Source organism: Perissodus microlepis, chromosome 18, assembly GCF_051167445.1.
Source record: "Perissodus microlepis isolate ML-2025 ecotype Zambia chromosome 18, ASM5116744v1, whole genome shotgun sequence".
NCBI lineage: Eukaryota > Metazoa > Chordata > Actinopteri > Cichliformes > Cichlidae > Perissodus > Perissodus microlepis.
Genome location: NC_140478.1, coordinates 13,341,941 through 13,360,681, shown reverse-complemented (window position 1 = coordinate 13,360,681; position 18,741 = coordinate 13,341,941). Strand labels below are relative to the sequence as shown.

Here is an 18,741-nt window from a genome sequence, read left to right as displayed (position 1 = left end):
TAAAATCCCCATGTTAATACCTTAACTTTTAACCTAAAAGATTTTTTAAAGGAAAAACGGGGCACTAATAGTCTTTCTAATCATCAACTGATAGTATTGATAAATTCCACTGTTATCTCGATAACAAGAGGTCTTAACTCACAACGGATCCATGCAAAAACACATTTAATTCTTCAGATATCCAACTACCTTTGATAATAATAAAGTAGACGAGACAATCATGTACCAACATACAAGAAACTGTTCACTGCAAGACATTTAAGAGTCATTTGACACTGATCTGTAAACGTTTTTTACACGTAGAGTTACTTGTCGTTGTTTGAGCACCTTCAGACCTGTAATCAGTTAACTGTAGTGCAGCTGAAAAAAAAAACTATAACAAAAGTTTCAGGTTTACTCTGCAAAGTAAAGGGGTTTACCTATTGTAAGTGATTGTGCTCATTAGTGTCATGGGACAGACGTACCACAAGAGGGCGCCCTCACTTATGACTACAGTAGACTGATTTTTTTTCTTTTTCCCTTTTTCTTACAGAGGAACAGAAATCATCTAGAGTTACATACAGTCTGTGGTTTCCAGGCAGGTCTGGTCAATCATAGCACCATACAATAGCACGTACACAAGAGAAGAGAATAAGGAAACACGCACAACACAGTTAAAGTTGAGCTGTAAATGAGCTACATTGTATCAACAGCAGTGTTAATGGTTGCTTATCAGTCAGATGTAGGACTCGGAGCAGGCAGGCAGAGAGTGTGCAGCTAAGTTGTATTGTTATTATTCCAGTCATGCTACATGTAGTGATGTGAATGAGGAGACTCAAGGAGCTGAGCATGCCTGGATTTGTCTCATGTCAGAGTTTGTTGCTTTGGAATTGATCATGGCAGTCTACATGTTGTTTTTTAAGTGGTTTCCAGTGTTGTAGCAGCAGTTTAGCACCCAGTATTTTTTCATTTATTTGTTTGTTTTTTTTGGCTCAAACAGGAAAACATGAGGCTCAACTGGAGGTCCGATATGTGTCAGTCCTTCTGTGACTGATTCATTGTTCTTGTGGACTGTATTTTTGCTCGGAGGCAGCTTGTAAACAATATTATGCAACTGGACAACCCGCAAGTGGGTCATCAGCCAACCAGGGCGGGCAGCATTTTGAGAGATTGCATGAATGTAATCGGTGATAACCAGTCGGTCTTGCTCTTAGGGAGCTAGCCAGAGTCAGTTAACTCATGTCAAATCTAACAACATAAATACTGAAACAAACAAACACAGTTTTAAGGTTCCCCAAGAGAAAGTAGTGGTTCTGTAGTCCCTTGTCTTCCACATTGAAGGCACAGGATGAGCACGTAGCTGCAGTGAGAGTAGGTTTGGCACCGAAGATTGAGTATGCTGTGACAGGAAGTCCCTCCCAATGAGTAAAAGTCACTCCTGACTCGCTCGTCTCTTCTCCAGCTTCATTTTCAGCTCCTCATTGAGCGCTGTGGACAACCAGGGATAAACAATTTGGGATTAAAGGACTGCAGATAAACTGCCGCAAATGAAATCAGCACATCTTGTACTCACTCTGTGTGAGAGGTGAAGGGGAGAGGATGAGTCGTCTCATCGGGTTGCTGGGCGAGGCCGGGACTGGTGAGGTCAGAATGCGACGGTCTGGGGCGGGGGACCTGGACAGGGGACTGCTGGAGGACCAACGATCTGCACCAGAATGGGAGCAGTGATCACGATATGCTCTCTGCCTCTCATTGCACATGGTTTATATGACCGGCACAAACCTTGTTTTGGAGGAAGGGCAGGGGCCTTCGGCAGGGGGCTTGAGGGGGCAGTGTGGAGGATCCTCTCTCCGTTCTCATCATTGGCAGAAACATATGCTGATGACATAAACTTAACAAAATTAGTATTAAGAATTTGTTTAAAAAGGTGGGTGAGAAATGTTTAGTAATGCCTCACTTATATTCTCCTCATAAGGCTCCTCGAGTAGGAAAGGCTGAAGAGTTCCTGCTGTTTTCTCTACTAGTGCATCAATGACCTCATGAAGAGTGGCACAGGGGATCTACAAGAAGATACCTCTGTGTTATGATAATACTAACAATAAAAACAATAACATTAACTTAAAACACACAGCTACAGTGTGTTTCATAGTTTGGATAACAGCTTTACATTAAAAATAAGTATACATGATCTAGCATACAGACAAATAGTCAATCATATGTTATTGACATACTCACCTCCATATACTCATTAGATCTAAACTACGGCTAAAAAATAATGGGAGAAAGATGAAGGGAAAGCTAATCTATAAAAAATTAGTTTTCAGCAGTTGTTAAAAACAAACCACAGATTCACCCGACCTGACAGGCTGAGGGAAGCTGTTCTAAAGTTTGGGCACTCCAACTTCAAAAGCACCTCAATATCACCTCAGGTTTAAAAGTAAAAACGTGGAACAGTTAAAAGAACCTGTTCAGATAAACTGACAGGCTGACAGCTGCTGTAAGGTCTCAGTATCTCTGCTAAATAAGCAGAGCCTGGCATGTAGAGCTTTATACGTTAACAGTAGAATTTTAAAGTGGATTCTGAACATCACTGGAAGCCAGTGAAGAGCAGCAAGAATAGAGGTGCCTCATCAGGGCCAGTGACTTTTTAATAGCAATCTTAAAGTTGTAAATTATGAAATGACAGCGACCGATTTTTGCAGCGGTTTTTAAATGAAAGAATCAAGTCTGGATTCCCTTAGAGGTGTATTTCAAATTTCAGTTGCAGGTCAAAAATAATACCAAGGTTTTTAGAAGATCTGATATTGGTGGAGATGGGGAACAATGTAATTGGCTGGCCTCCCTGGAGAAGTTGTCAGGGCTGAACACAAGAGCCTCCGTTTTATCAGTGTTGAGATGGAGAAAATGTAAATACATGCAAATATTAATGGCAGTGAAGCATTTGCTGAGGTAGGAGAGGGCCCTGAGGTTGTTGGGCCTAACAGAAAAGTATAGCTGTGTATCATCAGCATAGCAAAGTAGCTGTTAAGCAGAAGACCGAGGGGTACTGCATATAAGCAAACAAAAACCGGTCCAAAGATTGAGCCTTGGGGACTCCACATACAAGAAGCACAAATGAGGACATATAAGTGTTAATATGAAGTATAGCCCTGATTCTCCTGCTTTATTCAATCTCTCTACTCAAATTTACAATTTATGTCTTACAGTTCTATTTTCAAATAATGTTTTTAAGGCCTTCTGTGTGCCAAAATATCCACAAAAATCCTCAAAACTTGAAAACTCAAAAAGCTTTAAAAGATTAATGTGAGGACAGAGCTATATTTGATTTTGACCAGCTGTCAGTACAGAGAAAATAAAAGCTCTGAAGAGATCTGAAACATCAAGTTTGTATCTGACATCCTGCATAAAAACTCTTTTTTTAAAATTATCCAACATAGAGCATCATGGTTAAGTAGCTGTGATGGGACCGATTCACAATAAAAGAGGTGAACTCAGACCCGTGTTTTTAATAATCTCATGCCTCAGTCTGATCAGCTGGATTTAAGCGGTTTGATGTTTGCAAAAATAAACAAACAACAACACACATTTCTTCAATAAAAACACAGCCATGATGTAATGTTAAAACTCTGAACCTATAACAGTAAGGTCTATGAGCTGAATTTTGGCTCTGTGCACCACCACGATCGATTTGAAATGATGCAAATAAACTCTTTGACTCTTAACTTTGATTCAAGAGATTTAACAAAAATAAATAGCATTGCCCATATAGAAATTACATCCATTTTTTATATAAAGGCTTAAACATTGTTTTCAGAGGGATTATTTTCAGTGCTTGAATGCAATCCTTTGCATACAAGGATTCTCTGTTGTCTGGAACTCATGGATATCACCAAACAATGTGGTTCCTTCTCTGTGATGCTCTGCCAGGCCCTCATGTGCAGCTGCTTTTGGTTGCTGCTTGTTAGTGGATTTCTGTTTTTTTTTCCTTGCACAGGTGAAAAGCATGCTCATTTGAACGGAGATCCTGAGACTCACTCAACCACTTTCATTTCACTTCTCTGGCTTATCAAGTTCCTGGGTTACTTTTGCTATAACCTTTTCAAACTGTACTTTTTTTACTCAAAATGTATACATCTATTTCAAAGTTCACCCACTTACTTCTATGAGCAGTCATATCATCAGTAAACACTGGTGGACTTTGTTCCACTGGCAGCCATGCATGCACATGCTATAACGCTAATTCTGGTGTATTATACAGCCGATGTGATCTACTTTGGATCGTGTGCTGTTATTTTCCTTCTGCCCACTCTTCCCATTCTTGAGATAAAAGTTCATCTTGGTTTAATTTTAGCAAAGAATCTTATTCCACAATAATATATTGCTTTCTGTTTCCAAGCAAAGTCTAATCTGATCTTATCGTTCTTAAACGTAAACAGTGGTTTTTGTGTCTTGCCGTAAACCGTCTGCACATTCGTGAAGGCGTCTCTTGATTGCAGGCTTTGACAATGATACACTTACAGTGCCTCCTCGAGTGCTCTTGACTGGCTAGATGTTGTGAAGGGGTTTTTAATCAGTTAATTCCACAATCATCCACTTTACTTGTCTGTTATAGTCTTTAACATATTTTAGTGTTGCTGAGCTGGAGAATAAAAGTATTTTTAGAAGCAGGTTTTGCCATTTGAAAGCCATAGTGATGACACTTGTGGCAGTTATTTATATGTGTCATCTGACCTAACTTTGATGGTCACTGAGATATAAAAGAATCAGCAGTCAAATCTGATAAACATTTTAAAAATGTGCTGACTTAACACCAAAATAAGATTTAAAAATCACTGTTTTGTTACCACTTTTACTTGTGGTAGAAGTTTTGTATCTTGTATCTCCTAAATGAAAAAAGGGACCCATGTCCACAATGTGTAATTACTTTTGAGCTTGTGAAAATGCTGTAGTTTCTAAATGGCTGATGCAATAATTGTTAAAATCCTTCCTTTTCCTTGTGTTTACGTCAATTACACCATTCCTGATCCACTGTGGTGTACACTAGAAAAATTAAACCTCTTTTCCTTTTCCTAATACTCATGAATCTGAAAGTAGGTCAGTTATACTGACATGTTTTACATTCCTCTTATGAAATGTTGTAAAACTGTAACTGATAACACTTTTGCACTTACAGGATTTTCAACATCAATGACATAACCACCTTGGTCCCTCTGTGTGACTCTGTAATGTCTGAAAACTGACCTGGAGCCACAAAAAAGAAAAAGACAGCATGTAATGATATTCTAGATAACCTTTGGTGTTTGTGATTTTGTAACTGCGGTATTCAGATATTCAGAATGTGTTTACCCGTTGAGATCCTGTCGAGTAGTAACGGCCAACGAGCATCCGTCTCTGCCTGGACGAAGCAACATGTTGCCACAGTCTGGGTGTCTTTCTAAAAGGACTTCAGCCTCCGTCCGGGACACGGGCCGAAAACATCTGCAGATGAAACACACAGTATTACAGGTAATGTGGTGATATACCAAAGCCACTTTAGCTGCAGTGCATCTTCTCTATGTAGCACAGAGGAGCGCTCACGGTGGGATCTCTCCTACTAAAGGAACGGAGAGAGGCGAAGGAGGAGCTCGTGCAGGATTGCGACTTCTCCGCCTGGCTCTTTCTTTGTCCACCACCTCCTGTAGCATTTGTAGCTGCCCCGGCAGCAGTGTGAGATAGGATGGTACATTCAGCTGTAATTGGACAGGAAAAACATGTGAGAGGCAGGCTGGTACAGGGACGCAGGGACAGCAGCTGTGTAAAAGATTAACACCTACATCTATAACAGAGTAGAGGAATCCTTTCCACAGCTCCCGTGATTCCAAGTTTGGTGCCTGGAAAAGACAGCAGCAGCATTTTCTGTCTCAGCAAAGATTTGTTAATTTTAGCATCTTTGCGTCTGAGCGTGTGAGCCAAGTGGCTTACTGTGAGTTTGGTCTCTCCATCCTTCATTTGGAGGATGAGCCTAGCTGCCTCTAGGTTTCTGTCCCGGCTGCAGTCGTCCTTCAGGGACACAAAGCCGCTGAGGTCCAGCTTCTCCACATACTGTTGCACACATAATTATATTTTAGTGCCAGCACACTATTATATGAAAAAAGACACACAAGATGCTATATAATCTGGAACTTACATGAGTGTCCTTGGCGTTGTTGAAGAAATACAAAGAATTCCCACACAGGCACGTCCACAGCCGCCTGGATGCCTGTCACATACAGATGGACACACAGACCTGAACTAAAAATGTTAAACCAAAAAGGGCCAGTGCTGTCTTCCCTGTCAGTGTAATGGATATTTTCCTTTTATCACCCCCACATTTCCTGTCCCTGGAGATGGCTGTAGTGAGTGAGCCTCAGCTGCTGTCAGTCTGTGGCCATGGATCACTGCGACACCCTGCACCTGAGCCATGCTCACATTACATGTCCACATTGCACTAAAAAGGAGCCTAATCAGAGAGGGGTCTTCCCTATAAATAAAGCTAATACGTGAAAGTATCCTTAGGCAAAACTGCCAATTTCTCTGTGTAACTTTATTTGAAATCTAGGATATGTATTTCAGAGATCAGACTGGCGGATCAATAATTCAAAAGATTGAGTGTCTGTGAGTCAGCTAATGGATTCTGAGTGGAAATACTTGGCTGGGGTACCGTTTGTGACAATCAGATGCCCCGTTATCAACAAAATACAGCCCTGTTCGGTTCATGTGGCAACCGAAATAACATGTAATGTTTGACAGCAGTCGTGATTTCTGTCATCCAGACGCTGTGATTAGATGATACATCGTTGCATGCTTTGCCTCCAATATGCTTCACCGCTGTGTGAATTAAATAAATCCCCGCCAGCAGCAGCAGTGCAGTTTCGCCTCACCCATTCTCGCACAATAAGGAAGTTGACAGCTCTCTGGGAATGGTGGCTCAGCCGGTGTGCGGTCCATACACACACACACCCGCCGACCCCGACTTCCAGCATCTACAGGACGCGCCGAAACCAAAATACGGCAATTGATGTGCACCGGGTGAGCCTACCTTTTCTTTCGGTCCTCGCTTCTCCAGGTACCCTTCGTAGTAACAGGGCGGGAGCTGTGCCCGCTGCCCCCCTGGTCCGGAGCGCTGCCTGACGGGTGCAGCCGCCATGAGTGTCGCTGGCTGGCCACCGAACGAGGACAAAGGGGCGCTGAGTAATTCGGGGACTGACACGCCTTCCCCGATGAGATAGTGCCGTGGCAATAATCCAACAGCTGGCTGATGCAGCCTGCTGTGTCTGGGGGTCATGCAGACGCAGCCTGCTGTGTCTGGGGGTCATGCAGACGGGTGGTTATAGAGATTAAAAATAGGATGACTGGGGGATGAAGTCCCAAGTATTGAGATGTTTAGTGAGCAAGAAAAAAGAGCATTTGTCGAAACGTCAAAATATGTATTGTGTGATAATCAACGAAAAAACAAAAAAAATCAAAACAAAAACTGTAGCAGTTTAGTTTTACACAGACACACGGGACAAATTACTTAACATTTATTTAAAGAAGCAAATGGACAGCATTCATTCATACACCGCATTAATTATACAATACACAAGATTACATTTAGCATAGAGGTAATTCATACATCCTAAAGATAATCCAGGATAATCCCACTTTTAGCCTCAACATTTCTCCCTATTGTGTCACAGTTACAAAAAATGAGGCATTGCATATGGCAAAAGCTAGAATGAAAAAACATACAAAAAGTTAGGCTACTTTCACAGAAAATTCAAAAGCGTGCATGATGGGGGGAAAAGAAATAAAAGCTTTATTTCCACAGTAAGAGCAGCAGCTGACAAAAGCTGATCTTAGCCCTTTGTTCTTCATGAATATTATACAAGCTACAGAACAGCTCAACCTGAGCCCCTGAGTCCCTGACCCTCCTCCTCTCCTAAACTTGGGAAGGGGCCTTTTGATTATGTGTAATGAGGCATGTAAACCCACACCTGAACCACAGTTATTAGTCTGCCATGCCAAACCCCCGGTGCAATGCATACCACTAATAACAGAGCACAGATGCAAGCAAAACATTAAGAGGTATCTACTGTGATAGCAATGATGGTATTATGGACCGGGAGACTGAGCCTCAGAGGCACCGTGGGCTTGGGATGGGGTAGATAATGAGAAGGGGGGTAGGGGCACAGGGGCAGGTGGTGAATAACGCATAGTGGGGGAGGGCATAATCCAGTGCTGTGTGCCCTTGCCTGCTGAAAAGACCTGTCTGTTCCACTCTCAGTTTAAATGGAGATGGGAGAGATGAGTGGGGCAGGGGGCGGTCTAACAAGGGGATCATGACAAGAGGAGAACGTTGGCATTCTAGTGAACAGCACAGACCATGACAGTTCATAGTTTGCTTGTAATAGGCTTAATTGGAACTGAAACCAGCCATTGTGCAAAGGTCCTTCCTTATTATTTGTAAATTCAGTACACAGTCACTGGAAGATGGTAACCCCCATCAGGTCTGATGCAGTTTCGGCCAAAAAACTGAGGCAGGTACAAAAAACACCAAACACACATCAGATTAAATTCCACGCATCAAATTGGAGGTTAGAATAATAAGGCCAAGCTCACCCGAGCACTGACGTGGAAAATGCACCAGTGACAGAAAGTTCATGAAACAAACAGCTGAATTAAAAAAAAAAAAAAAAAATCCCACAGAACATTATGAGTGACACTGCCAGCAGTATCAATAGAGCCTGAGAAAACAGGAACTAAAAGAACATGATTTTGGCTTTGGTGTAACGTTGCACAACATGAACGGTGGGATGCTGCATGTAATCATCTAAAATATCAACAAAATTGTGCACACGAACAGCCCTTTGCATTTTGGAAAATTAAAAAAAAAAAAATTCTTTGGCATCCATGTTGAATAAAATGAGGGCAGTATGATCTAGGTTGTAAGTAAATGAATTCACCGATAACTTCATAACCTGCATTACATAAATAATGTTAAATTGTAATTTGTAGAGTTTAACTGCAATTCTTTTTGTTAATGCTAAAACTACCAATGTTTAGATAAAATACATCTATTGACTCACTCACGCTGTTTCAACATGTGCAAACTAAAACTTAGGACAAACTACCCAACATAGATTTGGTAGGAAACATCCAACAAACATCACATAATAGTGTTGCTGAATAAGGAGCTAAGAAGAAACTCTGTGACCACTAGAGGGCGGCAGAGACTAAACATTGATAAAGGGTAGCCAGTCCTCCATGTTGATGCACAGTACTAAGGCCTTAAGGTACAGAGATTAAAAATGGGAGTGTATGAATAGTGTTTAGAGGAACGCATGCATGTGTGTAGTACCAATATGAACAATGCATAGAACGAAACGTAATATTCTGAGTATAAAAACAGGATAAGAAAAATAAAGTTGTTGCACTTAAGAGTTTGTAGACCATTTCTTCCCCAAACACCATTCTCTCTCAGCATTTCTTAATCAGTCCTGGTGATAGAGGTGTAGTGTAAAAAGTGCACAGGTGCATAGAGAATGGCTATAAAACTCAGGATATGACAGAAGCACCCAAATATTACGATATAATTTGGCTCATCGAACATTCCTCTGCCCTTGATGTTTTTACAAATCTGTGTGTACTCTTTAACCTTGAGATACAAAAAATATTGGTCATCGTCTTGATATTTACTGTTTATATAATCTTTGTTATTAAGAGATCTGGTAATCCTTTATCCTCCACTCTTCATAATCTTAACCCCTGCTGTTTTCAGTGTGGCAGAGGGACCATCACTTCAACATAGTTGGTGGGGAAGTATCCTGATTTTCCACGGAGGCTTCCTTCATACCAGTTCTCATCGATTTGAGAGACCAATTTAATGATGTCACCCTCCTGGAAGCCCAGCTCTCCGTCATTCTCTGGCTCAAAGTCATACATGGCCTTACAGCAAGGCTCAGCTGAAGAAAGAGACAGAGGCACAGAGATGGAGAAAGGGAGAAAAACAAAACAAAAAACAAATACAGTTATTCCATGGAAACAATTTCCCTTCAACGAGGTTAGTATATTCTCCTTTGAAAGGTTTTCATTATAGGGAATTTAACACCAATGTTTTCCAGTCCACTCTGTAGCCATGAAGTCCAAGTCATAAAAACAGGAAACATAAAGTCTTTTAAGTTAGTCACCAGTGTGCTTAAGGAGAATCCTTCTGAACCTCAAGAAATCAACACAGGAGTACAAATCAGGCTACATATTTTCCCCATTATTTTCTTCTCTTTTGTCTGAGAATTGATTCAGACTTTAAACTGCAAATTAAATATTTGGGTACATCATGATTGGGTTTTTTTTCTTGAGATTCAGAAGATTCAGTCATCAGTGCACAAAGCTGTCAGATACATACAACTTCATACATAATACCATAATCAATGGTTATTTAAGATGTGTTTTTGTTTGCCAATGAATGAATGTATCTGCAGCCTTGGTTATTAATTGACCCACCAATCACAGTGTAGCAAAGCTAGTGAGACACTTCACACTAATGCATAAACTTTTCTGCTACAAAGATGTGCAACAGGCTGAGTAGTAGTAGTAATAGTTTTAAGTTCAGTGCAAGTGACACATTTTCTTCCTCTGTCCACTCACGCCGTCTGTTCTTGATGGACGGTCTTTGGAAGGATGGCCCTTGATACTGTGCTGTGTTTGCTTAATGTTGCAGAAGGAAAGACACATCAGTCATATGAATGAGACACACACACACACACACACACACACACACACACACACACACACACACACACACACACACACACACACACACACAATGAAGAGGGAAAAAACAGAAAGAAAGAAGTGTACCAGAAGAGTAAGCTGGAGGGCTTGAAGCGGATGAAGAGTATCCTCCGTTTGAGTGTTCTACTTCTCCAAAATCAAAGGCTGGTTTGGGTTTGGGTGTGTACTCTTGTCTTGGGCGAGACTGAGCATCATTTACCCTGCAAACAATCAGAATCACAAACCATTACCTCTTTGAGCTCACAAGTAGAGGATGTGCCAATACAAATACAGACATGCTAACAAAGAGTTGGCCGATCTTATTTTGGGCTTTAATCCCATCACAAAAACTAGACACATTTTATTAAAAGAAAACAAAATGATCTAAAGTTCTAAACTAAGCTGATATTTTGTTTCTCTAACAGAAAAACAAAAAACTAAACATATTTTGCAGCTTGGTATTCATTGGATGTAATCAGATGGATAAAAGATATGGCTGAATCATCCTGTCATGAGCCAGAGGACGAAGCCTCAATATACAAAAGGCATGCCACTTTCCAAAAATAGTCTGGTGCTGACCTTTCTCTCAGTTTGTCAGAAAGCTCCTCCATGATCTGTGTGGCCTGTCTGTGATACTGCAGCAGAGACTCCACAAAAGACGACAGCTGACTCACCTGCTCCACCTACAAAGGCAGAAACATGAGGAGTATTTAAAAAAACAGAAAAAAGAAACGAAACATGGTGAGTTCTTTAAGTGTGACTTCTATTCTCGTCATTTGTTAACCAATCAAAGCTTTGAATGGTCCACTGATGGCACGAAAAACAGCAAATACCACACCAAACAGGTTTGACGGGTTTCACGTAACTGCACAGCACATTGGAAAAAAAACAAGTCAGCTGATACGTACTGTCCTTAAATACTTGTGTGTTTTGATGTTGGAGAACCTGTGAGCTGCCAACTACATGTATTTCCAAAACATGTAACAGTGAAACAGTTGGGCAATGTAATTTCACATGGTTCTCATGTTCGCTACGTAGTTTCTTATGTGACTTGCCACTCTTTTCTCAGTTTAGTGCTACTGTATTAATGCACCATTACAGACTTTAACAAGTAATCCATCAGCATACCTTGCATTATAATACATTTCCTCCTAGACTTAGATCTGCAAGTACTGGTATACAGATAGCTTGGCAGCCACAAAATCTGCCCTAAATCATTATTCTTGCTAGAATGATTAAAGATGACTATAGACTAAATAACCATGTTTGTTGACACTGAACTAGGTAAACAATTGGTCAAAATTAAAAGCTACTGCTGCTTTTAAACTCATTGGGGATCTCTTGTCACAATACATTCAGTCTCTACCACAGTATTGTTCATTATGCATGATGCTGATAGTGCTGTAGAATAACAAAGAGTGTCTCACTGGCACTCCTGCAGATATATAATCTAAGTTTATACAGTCTTCCTACAGGTTAATCCTTTTGGTCTTACACAGAGCCGCAAATGTGGCATTAATCACATCAATACTTTTGTTACATCAGACTCATTAAACAATGTCAGGTTTTCTTACAACTATCTGTTGAAGGAACTTGGTGCAGCAGTTCTAAAAGCCACATTGTACTACTTAATACTCACATCTGTCTCCAGGAGGTTGTGCATTGAGCGCTCAGCCAGTTCTTTGGACTCGTGGAACTTTTCCAGGGCCTGCCTGATTTCTTCATCTTGGATTTTACCTTGACGTTTCTTTTTATAGTCATAGTCTAGACGGCGGCCCTCCAACTTCTTCAGGTGGAACTGCAAAGTGGGGGTGGGAGATTAGTGTTACAATGAGGAGGATGAAATTTCACAGAATATATACTATCATACAAACATCAAAAGATTTTCACTTGTTCATAACTGCTTTGACAAATGTTCTTTGTCATTAGTGTAATTCAATGTCAGCTTGGATTCTGAATACGTTTTTATAACATTGTAACTCACATGCAGACTGCAGACCTCATTAGTGAATGCCTAGGCCTGTATGCACAGAATCTTTTGAGTCTACCTGAATGTCTTTGATGTCCTTTTCAGCGATTCCCTGCAGTGGGTCAATAAAGTTCTGCTTCACATCAATATCCAGCGCATCCTTGACCTCAGCCAACCTCTTCATTGACTCTCCTGCATCTATAAGAGCCCCACCTGTGGAAAATGCACACGCAATTAGCATGAGCATGCCTAAGATAATATGAGTCATGTAATTAGCAACAATCAAACACAACAAAGCCCCCAAATTAACCATGTCTGTCGGCACCCCCCTCACAAATGCACACAACTCCCCTATCATACTGTCCACATTCTTGTGTCTTGTCCTAATTTAAAGCATATGCTATCAAGTATAACATGCCTCTTCTACCTTATATCTTTTCCTGCTATTAACTGCTGTTCTTACCAAAGTTGCTACTCTCGCCGATTTCATGTCCATATTTAGTCATACACTCCCCCAGCAGGCCCTCAGCCTGGGGGTAGCCTGGACTGTTGACCTGCCCACGGATTTTGGAAACTGTGGAGAGCATGCTAAGCTTAGCTCTCGTTGCTGGATTAGGCTGGATGTACTCTGATGTTTTATTGAGGACTTCCACTACTGCTTTGCTAGTAATATCAGCTTTCTGGTGGCACACAAGAAATGAAATAAATTAAATGCAAGTTGAATGCCATTAGGGCCACTTATGTAAATCAAAGGAAGCTGGAGAAAATCATTTCAACAAGCTAATACAACTTAAACACATGAGCTGTAAGTATTATGTGGAATGCATTAAATACCCTTTCAAGGTCCTTGAAGTCTTCATCCAGTTTGGTTCCCTCTGCACCTCCAACCTTCTCACTCATCAACTGTGAACCCAGAGAAAACAGAAAAATGCAACTGACTGAAATTAACATTCTTACTGGCCTTCACGGAGGATTACGAAGACTGAAAAAGAAAAATATTTCATATAAAATTTCTATTGATATCCCTGTGAATGTTTCTGAAAACTGTAAGCCACTTTTTCTACAAAAGTTGTAAACATTCGAGTTTGACAAATTCTGGCTTCTCTAAATCATCTCCAGAGAATCTAAAATGCTGGTTGTCTGCGCCAACACAAAATGCCTAACCCTTTGCATACAACTCTATCCACTTCCAGATCCAAGGACACCTGTGCTTTTAGAATAGAATAGAATATAATTCAACTTTATTGTCATTGCACATGTCACAGGTACAAGGCAACGAAATGCAGTTTGCATCCATCCAGAAGTGCTTTAGCCATGATATAGATATATTACAAATATATATTAGCAATAATATAGATATGTGAGTATATTACAGAAATGGGTCTATTATGGTATGTTATAATGTACACGGTATGAAGTATGTTATGAATATGCTATAACTATAAGTATGTACAGGCTGTAGTGAGTACAAGCTATGTACAGGCTATGAACAGGATATAAATACGAAAAACTTTACAGAATATGAAATAAAAAAAACTATACAGAAATATGAGATATACAGCTATACAGAAATGTGAACTATGCAGTTTATAAACAGTTGTAGAATTAAAAATTATCGAATTGTACAGAATGATTATTTACACAGAATTATACAGTAGTGCAGTTAAGATAAGTGAAATATGTGGATAATTTCTACAGAGGCTATATAAAGTGCTAGTGGTTGTAAGTGGTGGTTCAGTCCATGTTATTATTGTGTGTATGAGGGTACAGTTGTCCATTGTGTGTGTAGGTGGTTGTGGGTGTGTGTATGTCCAGTCCATGTGTTAACGTGGGTCAGATGTCAGGAGGCAGAGTTCAGGAGTCTGACAGCTGTGGGGAAGAAGCTGTTCCGGTACCTGGTGGTCTTAGTCCGGAGGCTCCTGTAGCGCCTCCCAGAGGGCAGGAGGGTGAAGAGTCCATGTGATGGGTGACTGGGGTCTTTGATGATTTTCCCAGCCCTTTTCAGACACCGCTTCCTGTAGATGTCCTTTATGGCAGGAAGTGGTGCTCCGGCGATGTATTGGGCAGTTTTCACAACCCTCTGCAACGCCTTCGCTTTTGTTGCTTTTAAAACTTTGTTGTTTATCTTTCAAGATTTTGTTTTAATTAACTCCCAAGTTCCAATACTTGTCCATTTTCCATGGGGGAAGCAACCTCCTCAGCTCTGTGTGAGGGACTGAGTTCTTTCCTCTTTACTTAGAACCATAATTCCATAAGGAATTATACTAGAAGTTTTCCTTTTTTCCATCAGGCCAGCACAGACTTTTAGCAGAGTTTCCTACACTACAGCCACATCCATGGATAATTTTAATAATCACAGATGCAGGCTTCATCTTTCTTCCACTAGGTCTCCTGGCAAGCCAAACAGAGGCTCATTGTGTGTGTGCGCTCTTATTTCAGTTCAGTCCAGTGCAGCTGTCAGCAACACACTACACATAAAACTCTATGAACAGATGGATCGATCAATCTCTCCAGTTTATTGTACACAGGCCTGGCAATGTTTTTTTCTAACCTTCAATGACTCTGAAATTCGCCCTAAGCACCTATCACCAAAGGGTTCATGGGAAAAAGATTAGCCCTGGATGTTTCCCTATTTAGAAACTGAAATCAAAGAATCTCTTTGTACCAGATGAGAAGTTGTTATGCACAGTGGGAAGTGAAAACTTAGCTCATTGCAGCTCTGTGGTTTTCTGCCCTTATAACAAATCTGATCTGATCTGAAACTAATCAAAGGCTTGAGTTAAAAATACAACTATTTTTCTGTGCTTTATTGAACACAGACAAACACACATTCCCATTGCAGGCGGGAAAAAAGTGAGTGAACATTTGGCTTTAATAACTCACCGAACCTCCAGCAATGACCTCAAACAAGCAATTAGGTGCAGATCTGACCTTGCAATATTAGCTTAGCCATCTTCTATTGAGCACCACACGAGACAGTGGCAGGTTTAATTCAGCTTAGTCCAAGAAATGTCTTTGGCCAACAAGAAAAGTAAAACCAATTCAGCTTCTGTGAAAGGGTTTGGCTTCAGTATATTAAGGAGCAGAAATTACTACTTTAAAATCAAAATCATTTCTAAGTTCAAAATGGGCTAATTATAATGAATTATAATGTCAAATGGGGCCCAGCAGGCCCCATTTGAGCTGACATATTTTCTGCAAAAATATGTCGGATGATCCATATGACACCATGAGCCTTATGGATGTACAGAAACAAAACACAGTCTCACAAGATGACTGGCAGTCTCCAAAAACTGGCAAAAAGGGAATACTGTAGCCAAAAGATGCAAAGCACAATGCCAAAACCCTACACACTTCCTCCCTTTCGGGGTCACCGCAGCAGATCATCTTCCTCTGTCTCATCCTATCCCTAACATTCTCGTTTTTCACACCAACACTGAGGATCTCTTCCACCACTAGCTCCATGAATCTCCTCTGTTCCTCTGGCATGGCAGCTCCATATTATTGGTAAAAACACAAAACTCTGACCTGGGCCTGCATGTCTGGGGTATTTGTTTGGGATATTTTAATAAGATAAAGGGTAAAGCAACACAAAGTCCTTCTAATAAGGAGCAAATTAAAAATGGCCTCTGAAGAATGGCAACACTGGTGCCCACATGCCGAGGAGAGATTAGTCTGTCAAACATAAAGGAAATCTTAATAATCTGAGTAATTAAAGGTGCACTGATTTTTTGATACAGTTATGAACCATTCAGCATTTATGTGATATTGCACAGGGATTTGGCACTTCACTTATAAACTGTAAAACATACTGAAGGGCTTGTTTATTTAGTTGTTTCCTGCAACAGTGGCTATAGGAAATAAAAATTGTGGGTTTTTTTGTGTGGGCAAAGTACTAAAAACAGTAATTTGAAAAATCGCACATTTTATTTAAGATTTAACTTTAAAAATGTAAATGTGGAATCTATATGTAATTAATATCTAGGCCATATGACGTAAGTCTGTTAGGCAATTACCTTACACAACTAATAATCTCCACCCCATTTTTTTCTTTTTAAACCTGAATGACAAGATGCTTAGCTGTGCTGGGCCAGGTACGTACAACTCAGATAAAAAATACTCAGTATAAATCTTGTGTGTTTGCAGCCATAGCATATTAAATAATTCTTGATTTTCTACGACAGGAACTGGTCACTGTTCTGTATAGTTAGCAAACCACTTGTGCAGCTAGTTTTGCAAGAACTGGTTTCTGTGGATTCACCTATCCGTTGTTACAGTACTAACATAACAACTAGATCTGTGTTATTACTTATGAGTTTGAAGCAGGCTTGGGCAGTATCCACATTACTAGGATTCCATTACTTACAATGGATGACAGACACACCCACCAACGTAAGATCAATCACTTTTATGTCACATGATGTTAGCAAAGCTGGTACAGGGACAATGCAGGTCATGGGCAGGTTTTGCATTTACATCAAAGGGCAGCTATTTAAGTTTCTCTGATAACAAGCATTACTGTTAATGGATAAGTGGAAGCTGGAGACAAACCCAGTACAATAAATTCATGATGTAACAAGAATGCACAGACTTAAATTTGTGTAATCATCTGAATCTAAGCTTTCAAATCCCTCAGCTGTCTATGTTAACGTGTGCTGCTTCAGTTTTTACATGCTTGTTATGTGACATAGGAGATGCTCAGCAATGAGAAAAGCTAATGTTAAAAACACAGCACTGAACTCTTAAGATTAGAGTTTTATACTTCCTAATTGAAGATGTAAAAAAAAAAAGAAAATTACACCAGATGACTGATGAACAGAATATCTAAGAAATAATGACTGATCGTTTTACACAGCTGGGAAACATATGAAACTTAAACACTTAAAATTAGTTTACTTTTAACTGTTATCATCTTAACAGGACAGCTCATCTGTCTCGGGGTTGTTGCGATACACCAAGAAACAGATAAGAAACCTTAGTTTTGAACAAGACTGGATAACTGCTCTGCTATGGAAAACAACAACAACAACAACACACCGAAAAACGAAACGTAAAAACAACCTAAAAGATATCAAGAAACTGCACCCAAAGTACGAGGTCTCTGTTTGGGAGAAGGAAAAGAAACCTCCGATTGTCTGCTGCTCTTTTAACGTCAATTTAACAAGAGCACAAGCCAAGTAGTACTAAACTTTGGAAGAAACTCGGTACAAATACTGTTCCCAGGTCTCACTTTCTTAGGGGAAAAAGTAATTTATCAGAAAACAGTGCGTGCATAAATACAAATCGTTAGACTTGAGGAAAACAAAACTTTTATGGAAAGATTAACAGCTGGGTTAACCAGTGCTGTGTCAATGTTTCGCTAATTAGCATTAGCTAAGATAAAGTCAACTATTAACTTTTACGTTAGCCGTTACGTTAGCAACACATTTGTCATATTCTGAAATGTTTAACAACAACATAGCCTGTGGTATGTGCAGCAAGCTGGAGGTGTTTAATTGTTTGTTGTTAAAGTTTTCCGTTCTGCTTAACCAGGTAGTCCGAATGCTACATGGCTAACTAAACGACAGGCTAATGTTTAACTGTCGCGCGCTTACCTGAGTGGCTTTGTAAATCTGTTTTTTAAATCCTGCGACGGACATCTTTGCAGGTTTCAGCGTTGCCACCCGGACCTCAAAGAAGGGGGTAAACGTATGGAAAGCAGTTGCTCTTGAGTTCACAGCACAAACAGCGACTGAGCAACACGTCTCCAAACTTTGGATCGTGGATGAGAAGTTTGCTAAGCAACCACAGTTTCCTGGCTTCAGGTTCGTGTGGGAGGCTCCATCCGGCTGGATAAAGCAGATCAAAGCACTTCGTGTAGACTAATAAATAAAAATACTAATAAACTGCCCACCTTAAGGTATCGTTACTCCATATTAAAACTGCAAGTACTGAAGCCTAAAGGTTGTTTCTCTATTCTAATAAGTAACTGGTCATTCGTTTTGACACACGATTTCCACTACTGATTCACCTTTTCAAATAAT

The 18,741-nt window shown here is 40.3% G+C and overlaps 2 protein-coding genes across 4 annotated transcripts; both read right to left on the bottom strand.

The window, feature by feature from the left end:
* Positions 1-148: 148 nt before the first annotated feature.
* On the bottom strand, positions 149-7,283 carry stap2a (signal transducing adaptor family member 2a). 2 transcript variants are annotated; one of them, XM_084911419.1, is made up of 11 exons: positions 7,037-7,283; positions 6,146-6,217; positions 5,941-6,060; positions 5,793-5,849; positions 5,557-5,708; positions 5,326-5,457; positions 5,151-5,220; positions 1,937-2,039; positions 1,762-1,857; positions 1,553-1,684; positions 149-1,467 (listed from the first exon to the last, which is right to left on the bottom strand). In XM_084911419.1, the coding sequence occupies exons 1-11, from the start codon at positions 7,280-7,282 to the stop codon at positions 1,412-1,414; spliced, it is 1,236 nt and encodes a 411-aa protein (XP_084767545.1). In that variant the 5' UTR covers position 7,283; the 3' UTR covers positions 149-1,411. The 2 variants fall into 2 exon arrangements, with proteins under 2 accessions (XP_084767545.1, XP_084767546.1); XM_084911420.1 differs by lacking the exon at positions 7,037-7,283 and adding an exon at positions 6,328-6,472.
* A 221-nt stretch (positions 7,284-7,504) lies between these two features.
* Positions 7,505-18,620, bottom strand: LOC146367470 (endophilin-A2-like). 2 transcript variants are annotated; one of them, XM_084911421.1, is made up of 9 exons: positions 18,313-18,620; positions 13,553-13,621; positions 13,182-13,398; positions 12,798-12,931; positions 12,389-12,547; positions 11,329-11,432; positions 10,837-10,970; positions 10,624-10,683; positions 7,505-9,941 (listed from the first exon to the last, which is right to left on the bottom strand). In XM_084911421.1, exons 1-9 carry the CDS (start codon positions 18,355-18,357, stop codon positions 9,754-9,756), a joined length of 1,110 nt encoding a protein of 369 aa, XP_084767547.1. In that variant the 5' UTR covers positions 18,358-18,620; the 3' UTR covers positions 7,505-9,753. The 2 variants fall into 2 exon arrangements, with proteins under 2 accessions (XP_084767547.1, XP_084767548.1); XM_084911422.1 differs by lacking the exon at positions 10,624-10,683 and having other exon boundaries at positions 18,313-18,617.
* Between the last annotated feature and the right edge of the window lie 121 nt (positions 18,621-18,741).

What these genes read in the sequence shown, in the direction of transcription:
- stap2a (XM_084911419.1), bottom strand. Translation starts at nt 7,282, where the DNA reads ATGACCCCCAGACACAGCAGGCTGCATCAGCCAGCTGTTGGATTATTG. An exon ending in ACAACGCCAAGGACACTCAT is followed by an intron (nt 6,061 to 6,145) that starts GTAAGTTCCAGA and finishes TGTGTGCAACAG; the next exon opens with TATGTGGAGAAGCTGGACCT. An exon ending in ATGGAGAGACCAAACTCACA is followed by an intron (nt 5,850 to 5,940) that starts GTAAGCCACTTG and finishes TGTCTTTTCCAG; the next exon opens with GCACCAAACTTGGAATCACG.
- LOC146367470 (XM_084911421.1), bottom strand. Translation starts at nt 18,357, where the DNA reads ATGTCCGTCGCAGGATTTAAAAAACAGATTTACAAAGCCACTCAG. An exon ending in AGATTTACAAAGCCACTCAG is followed by an intron (nt 13,622 to 18,312) that starts GTAAGCGCGCGA and finishes CTGGGTTCACAG; the next exon opens with TTGATGAGTGAGAAGGTTGG. An exon ending in TCTGACAAACTGAGAGAAAG is followed by an intron (nt 10,971 to 11,328) that starts GTCAGCACCAGA and finishes GATTGTTTGCAG; the next exon opens with GGTAAATGATGCTCAGTCTC.